General features: G+C 50.9%; 1 protein-coding gene across 1 annotated transcript; it reads left to right on the top strand.

The window, feature by feature from the left end:
• Positions 1-1,296: 1,296 nt before the first annotated feature.
• LOC311204571 (olfactory receptor 14A16-like) lies at positions 1,297-2,517 on the top strand (the record flags this gene model as incomplete). The annotated part of the gene is made up of 2 exons (XM_084280981.1): positions 1,297-1,309; positions 1,643-2,517. 2 exons carry the CDS (start codon positions 1,297-1,299, stop codon positions 2,515-2,517), a joined length of 888 nt encoding a protein of 295 aa, XP_084137107.1.
• Between the last annotated feature and the right edge of the window lie 7,897 nt (positions 2,518-10,414).

Raw genomic sequence — 10,414 nt, 5'->3', positions numbered from 1 at the left:
GGATGAAGGGTCTGGAATTACTGGACTGACTCCCTTCCATTCACAGGGGGAAAGAGACCCTTCCTTGTCCCTTCCTGTGGGTCGTGTCTCATAGGGAGACAAGGCAAGGTGATTCTCCTGCCCAACTCTAGTTTGGTCAGGAGAAAGGACTCTGATGGACAGAAGGATTGCTCCCCAGACAAGGGAGGAAACATTACAAAGGACTTCAGTATCTTTCCAAGTTAGTTCCTTTGAGCTCCAGAGACACCACGAAGGAGTCCAGAGGGGATGGAGTACGTGACAGCTTCACCTGCTCCTCTGGTGGGAGCTGGGCTGGGCTCCTGGGATGGAGGGAGCTCATGGCAACCCAGCAGCTCCTGAAAAGAGACAGCTCTGGCCAGGAGCAGCTCCTCTGCCAAGCACACAGGGCTGGGGACACTGCCTGGAGGCACCGAGGGGAGACCTGTGAGGCTGAGAGAGCTGATGGATGCTGAGAGCTCACTGGAGGAGAAATCTCCACAGCACTCTGCCTGGTATGTCTGTGGGTGCAGGGCAATGCAGGTTCTGTTCCTGGAGGGATCTGCTAAAGCTGGGACATGGGGCAGTGTGTGGGGTCTGTCAGGAGGACAGGTTCTCTCTAGGACCAGAAAGTGCTGCCTGGAAGGGATGCCCTTGTGCCCCATCAGAGGGACAGGGCAGGACAGCTGTCTTCTCCTGGGCATGGTTGATGGGTGCCCAGGGCTGTCCTTGAGAGCAGGGTCCTTGTGACCTGGGGTCTGTGTTCTGGGGCAGGGACTCTGTTGCTGCCAGGGTCAGCACTCAGCCAGCCTTGTGGGCTTTCCACAGGGATAGAGAAGGACCTGTGCATTGAAGGAGAGACCAAGGGAAGAGCAGTGTGAGGTCATTCTGCAGTAAGACAGTGCTGCCTGGGTCAGGTTTGTTCCCAGCTCCAGCTGATCCTTGAGAAATTTCAAAGGGAATTTGAAGAACAACATTAAGGAAGCATTTTCCTGCCAGGCAGAGTCTTTGCTTTGACTTTTCCTCTCCTGTGGGCTGTGCTGACTGTGGTATATCAGAACTAATTTCTCCCGTCAAGAATGTCCACATCAGAGCATCTCCTGAGCCCTGCACACACAGAGGTTCCCAGGGCAGTGCCCTGATTGCAGGAGGGGTCTGCAGAGCAGAGCTGAGCACAGGACAGGTGGGATGATGTCTGTGAGCACAGAGGTGACATGGGCAAAGAGAAGCAGCTGCAGGGACAGCTCCAGGTATCAGAGACATTTTCAGGGAAGGAGAAAGAAGGAACTGCTTCCAGAAATGCCCTGGCAAGGTAGGATTTGGGAACTCCCTCATATCCCCTGCAGCGCAGACACTGATATTCTACAGAACTCAGGCAGGAATGAGTTCTAGAGAGGCCACAGCTGACCAGGGAGTCCCAGCAGTGGCACGTTCAAGGCAGCACAAAACAGACCTGCCAAAAAGGACCTGAAAAAAGTCCTCCTTAATACAGAGAGTCAATGTGAATTGGAAGAGGTTGTCCTCATAGAAGTGTTCCCTAACCTTTCGTTGCATTTTCCAAATCTCACAGCTCTCCCCACTTGATGGCTGCAGATGTCCAACAACAGCAGCTCCATCAGCCAGTTCCTCCTCCTGCCCTTTGCAGACACACGGGAGCTGCAGCTCCTGCACTTCTGGCTCTTCCTGGGCATCTACCTGGCTGCTCTGCTGGGCAATGGCCTCATCATCATCACCATAGCCTGTGACCACCACCTCCACACACCCATGTACTTCTTCCTCCTCAACCTCTCTCTTACTGACCTTGGCTGCATCTCCACCACTGTTCCCAAATCCATGGCCAATTCCTTGTGGGACACCAGGGCCATTTCCTACACAGGATGTGTGGCTCAAATATTTTTCACCTTTTTTTTGTTCTCCTCAGAGTTTTTCCTTCTCACTGTCATGGCCTATGACCGCTACGTTGCCATCTGCCACCCCCTGCACTACGGGACCCTCCTGGGCAGCAGAGCTTGTGTCCACATGGCAGCAGCTGCCTGGGGCAGTGGGTTTCTCTATTCTGTGATGCACACAGCCAACACATTTTCACTGCCCCTCTGCCATGGCAATGCCCTTGACCAGTTCTTCTGTGAAATCCCCCAGATCCTCAAGCTCTCCTGCTCAGATGCCTACCTCAGGGAAACTGGAGCCATCGTGGCCAGTATCTGTTTAGCTTTTGGGTGTTTTGTGTTCATTGTGGTGTCCTATGTGCAGATCTTCAGGGCTGTGCTGAGGATCCCCTCGCAGCAGGGACGGCACAAAGCCTTTTCCACCTGCCTCCCTCACCTGGCCGTGGTCTCCCTGTTTATTATCACCAGTGTGTTTGCCTACCTGAAGCCCCTCTCCACCTCCTCCCTAATTCTGGACCTGGTAGTTGCATTTCTTTACTCGGTGTTTCCACCAACAGTGAACCCCCTCATCTACAGCATGAGGAACAAGGAGCTCAAGGATGCCATGTGGAAACTGATGACTCAGTGTTTCTAAGCAGCAACAAACTGATCTTCTTCTTCTGCATATCACTGACAATGAAACTCACGTTAGGACTAGTCTCTATTTACCAGGTTTTAATTTTTTAAAATATTTTTTCCTATTTGATTCTCCATGTTATAATTACATGTTGCACATCCATCCTATTCCTAACACAGTATCTCTAGGTCTTCTCTGCTCCAGACACTGCAAAATGACAAAGTATGCACACTTTGCAGCATGTCTGCCTCCAAAGTGCCACAATTTTTCCTTCTTCATTTTTTTTTTTAATTCAAGAAAATTTACAAGAACCTTTTCATTTACTTAATCATTTCTCTACTTCTCTGGATAGGCAATTGCCAGGATTCGTACCCAGGGCAGCAGAAGAAATACTCACCTTCCACTGCACCTGCATTACCACTAGTTCGTCTCTTTCATCTCTGTCATCATTCAGGTGTTTCCACCTCTCCTGATGATGTGGCCATGCCTAACAACAGATTTTAAGCTGACTAGATGCTCATATGCTCACTGAATTCCAAGTCCGCTCCTCTTTGGTCATTCAGATGCTGCTCAGTCTCCGGTTCCTGCTTTGAGCTTCAGAGAATTATAAAATGTCCCATCTTCAGAAGTCTAATGAACTGTTCTGTCAGAAGGTCAGTGTGTTGATAAGTGACCTTTCTGTGTATCTGATTAAAACTGTCCTGGGAGAGAATCTTCTCTGGAAGCTGACCCCCTTCACACGCTGCTTGGCCGTAGCAGCAGCTGAGGAGAGAGAGATTTCATGGGTATTAAACTGCTTCATGTTTAACTGCTGTTTGTTGTCAGAGAAATCTGTCCCTGCCTGTGAGCAGAGATGATGCAAGGAGAAGTGTTGGGAGTCCCAGGAGGTCAGTGACATGAGGACAAACACAGGCGAAGTGCAGGCAGCTCCGATGCATTAGAAATGCCAAACACTGACCCCAAGCTCCTGGGCAGGCAGATCGTGACCCTCATGGACAATGTGCCTCCTCTGAGGCCTCTGTGGCAGGGACATCAGCCGTAGCCAAGGGGGCAATGACCTTATTTCTTTCAGGCCCTTTCAGCCTGGCCTGCACCCTTGGCCATCTGCACCACAGCCCATTACACACTGCCCCATGCCTTTGTCTGTTTCCCTGCAGGCTGCAGGAAACCAACCCCTTTCCCATCTCATTGTCATCCCGTGATGACCCTACCTGTACTGCTGTCTCTCCCTTTGAAACACATGTTCCCACAAACACAAAACCACCAGCTCATCTGTTGGGCAAGCAACAGCGCCAGTCACATGCAGTCCAGATAATTTCTGCAGTGTGTAAAAGAAAATTTCCTGCTACAGATGGTGCAGGAACCTACAAGGGGAGGGCGGGTGCTGGACCTTGTTTTTACCAGCTCTTTGGGGAAGTGAAGGTCGGGGGCAGCTTAGGACAAAGTGACCATGTCGAGTTCAAGATCCTGAGTGGAAGAAGCAATCCAAAAAGCAGAATAACTACCCTGAATTTTAGAAGAGCAAACTTTGATCTCTTCCACAGCCTAATAGGATCTGTCCCATGGGCTATGCTGTTAGAAGGTCTCAGGCACTCACCCTGATGGGGGACTTTAACCACCTGGACATCTGCTGGGAAAACCACACGGCGAGCTGCAAGAGAGACAGGAGATTCCTGGAGTCTGTAGATGAAAACTTTCTGCTTCAGGTTTTGGACAGACCGATCAGAGGTGATTCACTGCTGGACCTGGTGCTCACCAATGTGGGGGAGACCATTAAAGGTGTTAAGGTTGGAGACAGCCTGGGCTGCAGTGACCATGCCCTAGTTGAGTTTGAGATCTCAAGGAATGTGGGCCTGGCAAAGAGTGGCATCAGGACCCTGAGCTTCAGGAGAGCAGACTTTAGGCTGTTTAAGGACTTGTTGGCCAAGATCTCCTGGGAGGTGGTCCTTAGAGACAGAAATGTTGAGGACAGCTGGCTACTCTTTAAGGATGCCTTTCTGAGAGCTCAAGGGCTCTCTGTCCCTCTGAATAAGAAAGTGGGCAGGAGGGGCAGGAGGCCAGCATGGCTGGGCAAGGACCTGCTGGCTAAACTGAGGGAAAAGAAAGGCAAATACAAGCTCTGAAAGCAAGGGTGTGTAGCCTGGAAAGAATACAGGGATGCTGTTCAGACTTGCAGAGACAGGATCAAGAAAGCCAAGGCGCAGCTGGAACTGAACTTGGTGAGGGATGTCCAAAACAACAAGCAGGGATTTGACAGGTACATTGGCCAGAAGAGACAGGCCAAAGAGAACGTACCCCCCTTTGGTGAATGAGAAAGGAGAATTGGCTGTAACTGATGTGAAGGCTGAGGGACTGAATGAGTTCTTTGCCTCGGTCTTCTCTGGCAGCCAGGATTCTCATCATTCTCAAGTCCCAGAACCTTGCATCCCTAAAACTCAAGGTGGGAATGGGGGAGTAAATCCCCCCCCCCACTGTAAGAGCAGAGCAAGTCCGAGACCGCCTCATGAGACTGAATGTCTACAAGTCTCTGGGACTAGATGACAGGCATCCCAGAGTCCTGAAGCTGCTGATGTGGTTGCTGAGCCGCTCTCCATCATATTGGAAAAGTCGTGGCTGTCAGGAGAGGTCCCTGGGGACTGGAAAAAAGGTCACATCACTCCCATTTATAAAAAAGGGAGCAAGGAAGACCCAGGGAATTCCAGGCCGGTGAGCCTCACCTCTGTGCCTGGGAAGATCATGGAACAGATCCTCCTGGATGACATGTTGGAGCACATGAGGGATGAGCGTGTGATCCGGGACAGCCAGCACGGCTTCACCAAGGGAAGGTCGTGCCTTACTAGTCTGGTGACCTTCTCTGATGGAGTGACAGCATCGGCAGATAAAGGGAAGGCAACCCATGCCATCCACCTGGACTTGTGCAAGGCCTTTGACACAGTCCCCCACCACATCCTTATCTCTAAATTGGAGAGAAGTGGATTTGATGGGTGGAGCATCCAGTGGATAAGAAACTGGTTAACAGACCGTAGCCAAAGGGTGGTGGTCAATGGGTCTGTGTCCAGGTGGAGGCCGGTGACAAGCGGTGTCCCCCAGGGGTCTGTCTTGGGACTGGTGCTCTTTAACATCCTTATCAATGACATGGGTGATGGAATTGAGTGCACCCTCAGCAAGTCTGCGGATGACACCAAGCTGAGTGGTGTGGGTGACACAACAGAAGGAAAGGAGCCATCCAGATGGGCCCGGGTGAACGCAAAGAGGTTCAACACTGCCAAGTGTCAGGTGTTGCACTTGGGCTGGAGGAATCCCAGACACAGATACAGACTGGGAGAAGAGCTCGTGAAGAGCAGCCCTGCTCAGAAGGACCTGGGGATTCTGCTGGAGGAGAAACTTCCCCTGAGCCAGCAGAGGCTCTTGCAGCTCGTAGGGCCAATGGTATCCTGGGCTCCATCAGAAGAGGAGTGGCCAGCAGGGACAGGGAGGTGATTGTCCCTCTCTGCTCTGCCCTCCTGAGGCCCCATCTGGAGTCCTGTGTCCAGATCTGGGGCCCCCAATACAAGAAGGATGTGGAACTGTTGGAGAGTGTTCAGAGGAGCCACAAAGATGATGAGAGGGCTGGAGCACCTGCCCTACAAAGAGAGGCTGAGGGAGCTGGGCTGGTTCAGCCTGGAGAAGAGAAAGCTGCGGGGGGACCTCATTGCAGCCTTCCAGTCCCTGAAGGGAACAGAGAAACAGGAGGGGATTCAACTTTTTAAAAGGGTAGACAACGGCAGGACAAGGGGGAATGGACTAAAGCTAAAGGAAGGAAGGTTTAGATTAGATATTAGGGGGGAGTTTTTTACAGAAAGAGTGGTGAGGTGCTGGAGAGGCTGCCCAGAGAAATTGTAGATGCCCTGTCCCTGGAAGTGTTCAAGGCCAGGTGAGATGGGGCCCTGGTCAACCTTGTGTAGATCCAGGCCTGAGGTTGGTGACCCTGCCTGTGGCAGGGGGTTGGAGCTCTATGATCCTTGGGGTCCCTTCCAGCCCATGCCATTCCTTGATTCTATGATTCTATGATAAAGATGTTGAACAGAACTGGACCCAGGATGCCACTCGTGACCGGCCTCAGCTGGATTTGGCTCCATTCACCACCATCCTTTGGGCCCGGCCATCCAGCCAGTTTTTAACCCAGCTGAGGGTCCCCCTGTCCAGGCCAGTGGCAGCCAGTTTCTCAGTCAGAATGCTGTGAGACACCGTGTCAAAGGCTTTCCTGAAGTCCAGGTGGACACATCCACAGCCTTCCCCGCGTCCATTAAGTGTCCATTAAGTAGGGTAGAGTTAATTTCCTTCTAGTACCTGGTGGAATGCCGTGTTTTGGAGTTAGGATGGGAGCAGTGCTGGTAACACCCAGATGGTTTAGTTGTTGCCAAGCAGTCAGAGACTTTTCAGTTGTTCATACTGCTCTGCTAATGAGAAGGTGGGGGGCACATAAGGAGCTGGGAGGAGACACAGCCAGGACAGGTGGCCCAAACTCGTCAAAGCGGTATTCCATTCAATTGTGTCATGCTCAACAGAGGGTTGTTGGGGGAGGATTGTAGAGATCCAGGACACACAGTTTTTGGCACTCTTCAGCCTCGGGACAGCTCTGAGCTGTGCAGTCTGAGCTGTGCAGTTCTGTGAGAACCTGCATGGTGCATCACCAGTTTTCTATATAGAATCACAGAACCACAAGGTTGGAAAAGACCTTTAAGATCATAGTGTCCATCCATTCCTGTCCCTAAGTAACTGATCTACCCTTTTTTTTAATCACACCCAGAGAAGGTGACTCAACCCCTCCCTGGGCAGCCTGTTCCAGGCCCTGAAAACTTTCTGTAAAAATTTTTTCTTAACATGTAATTGGAACCCGCCCTGGCACAGCTTTGTGCCTTTTCCCCTTGTTCTGTCACCTGTCACCTGGCTGAAGAGACCATTGCCCACCTCTCTACACCCTCCTGTCAGGTAATTATAGGCAGTGATTAGGTCTCCCCTCAGCCTCCTTTTCTCCAGACTGAACATCCCCACGTCTCTCAGCTGCTCCTCATAGGATTTGCCCTCCAGCCCCTTCCCCAGCCTGGTTGCCCTTCTCTGGACTCACTCAAGGACCTCAATGTCCTTATGATAGTGAGGAGCCCAGAACTGGACACAGCACTCGAGGTGCAGCCTCACCAATGCCCAGTACAGGGGCACAATCCCCTCCCCAGACCTACTGGTCACACTATTTTCTGATACAAGCCAGGATGTCATTGGCCTTCCTGGCTGCCCGGGCACACTGCTGGCTCATATTCAGCCTGCAGTCACCCAACACCCCCAGGTCCTTCTTTGCCTGAGAGCTCTCCCAGCCTGTAGCTCTGCATGGGTTTGTAATGTCCCGTGTGCAGCTCCAGGACTGTCGGAACTCAGGGCTTTCCTGTCCAAGGGAATGGTCCTAACATTATGACATCACTTTCAGGCTCTCTCAGCCTCCAAAGTTGAAACTTCATAATATCCATCAATAGCTTCCAGACAAAAGGTGCAAGGGTGGAAAGATTTTCCTGGCCTGATACCTCCCAAGGAAGACTACAAGCAGCTTCAATAACCTTGGGGATCAGAGCTTTCCTTGCCATGAAATGGTCCTAAACAATGCCTGACACCATTTGGCAGCTCCACCAGTGTCCACCTTCAAAAATGCTAAACATCCACCAATAGCTTCCAAACAAAAGGTGCAAGAGCTAAGAGCTGTTCCTGGCCTGAAACCCCCCTGGGCAGCCCACAAGTGGAACCAGTACCCTTGGGCTCAAGGCAACCCTAGCCTCAGGAAGGGTCCTAATATTGCCTGGCATCATTTTCAGGCTCTACCAGAACATGTGAAGCGTCCAGCAATAGCTCCCCAAAATATTTTTGAAGGGATAAAACACATTCCAGGCCGTAAATCTGCCAAGGTAGCTAACTAGTAGCCCCAGTAACCTTGTAGATCGGGGTTTTCAATGCAAAAGGAAATTTCTTAATTGTTCCTGGAGGCATTTTCTGGCTCTACCAGCCTCCAGCTTCAAAACTGCTTAATGTCCAGTAATACATCTCAAGCAAAAGGTGTGAGGGCTGAAAGATGTTCCTGGCCTGAAACTTCCCCTTGTAGACTACTAACAGCACCAGTAACCTTGAATCTCCGGGCACACTGAGCCACGAGAACGGTCCTAACATTGCCTGAGGTTATTTTTGCTTTTAACAGCGTCCTCGTTGGAACATGCTCAACCTACAGCAATAGCTCCAAAACAAAAGGTGCAAGGGCTTAAAGAGGCTCCTGGCCTTTAAACTGCCTAGGTAGCCCATTAGCAGCAGGCTTTCCTTACCAAGGGAACAGTCCTAAAATTGCCTGATGCCAGTTTAGGGCTCTACCAGCCTCCACCTTCAAAACGGTAAACGAACAACTATAGTTCAAAAAGAAGGTACGAAAGCCAAAGGGCTGATCCTGGCCTGAAACCTCTGCAGGAAGCCTACGAGTTGCCCCAATAACCTTGAGGACCAGGACATCCTGAAGACTGGAGGAAAGCAAATCTCACTCCAGTCTTTAAAAAGGGCAAGAAGAAGAACCCGGGTAAATACAGACTCACTTCCATCCCTGGAAAGGTGATGGAAAGATGTATCCTTGGTGCTGTCTCTAGGCACATAAAGATAAGAGGGTTGTTAGAAGCAGTCAACATGGTTTTACCAAGAGAAAGTCATGCTTGACTAATCTACTAGCCTTTTATGAGGATATAACTAGGTGGATAGATGATAGTAGGGCAGTAGATGTGGTCTACCTTGGCCTCAGGTAAAGCATTTGACCAGTCTCCCACAGCATCCTCGTGGCTAGGCTGAGGAAATGGGGTCTGGAAAATCGAGCAGTGAGGTGGATTGAGAGCTGGGTGAAGGGAAGAAGCCAGCGAGTTTGGGTCAATGGGATAGAGTCTGGCTGCAGGCCTGTATCTAGCGGAGTCCCTCAGGGGTCACTCCTGGGACCTCTGATATTCACTATATTTATTGATGAGTGGGATGAGGGAATGGAGTGTCCAGTCAGCAAGTTTGCTGAGGACACAAAACTGGGAGGGTTGGCTGAAACACCAGAGGGTTGTGCTGCCCTGAAGGCTGGAGAGCTGGGCGGGGAGAAGTTTAATGAGATTGAACAAGGGCAAGTGTAGGGTCTGGCATATGGGGAAGAACAACCCCATGTACCAGTGTAGGTTGGGGACTGGCCTGTTGGGAGAGCAGCATAGGGGAGAGAGACCTGGTGTCCTGGGGGACATCAGGATGACCATGAGACAGCAATGTCCCTCCTGGCTAAGAAGGTCAATGGCATCCTGGGGTGTGTTAGAAGGGGTGTGGTTAGTAGGTTAAGGACATAAAACTCCTTAAAAGAGTCCAGGGCAGGGACACCAAGATTGTTCCTTATGAGGAAAGGCTGAGGGAGATGGGCCACTTGAGCTTGGAGAAGAGGAGACTGAGGGGTGACCTTACTAATGTTTCTAAACATGTAAATGGTGAGAGTTGGGGGGATGGAGCCAGGCCCTTCTCAGTGATGGCCAGTGATAGGACAAGGGACAATGGATGCAACCTGGAGCAGAAGAAGTTCCATGTGAATGTAAGGAGAAACTTTTTCACTGTGATGGTGACAGAGCCCTGGGACAGACTGTCCAGAGAGGTTGTGGAGTCTCCATCTCTAGAGACATTCAAAGACTGCCGGGATATGTTCCTGTGTGATTCACCCAATGTGGTCCTGCTCTGGCCACAGGGGCTTGTCTAGATGATCTTTCTAGGTCCCTTCAAGCTCACAAAGTTCTGGGATTCTCTGATTCTGTTATTCCTACCCAAGGGAATGATCCTAAAAGCTCCTGACGTCATTTTCAGGTTGTACCAGCATCCACCGTAGAAACTGCTCAATGTCCAGGTA

Source organism: Gallinula chloropus (assembly GCF_964237585.1).
Source record: "Gallinula chloropus genome assembly, contig: HAP1_SCAFFOLD_137, whole genome shotgun sequence".
In the NCBI taxonomy this organism is placed as follows: Eukaryota; Metazoa; Chordata; class Aves; order Gruiformes; family Rallidae; genus Gallinula; species Gallinula chloropus.
The sequence above is the reverse complement of the archived record's forward strand: the minus strand, read 5'-3'. Positions and strand labels throughout refer to the sequence as shown.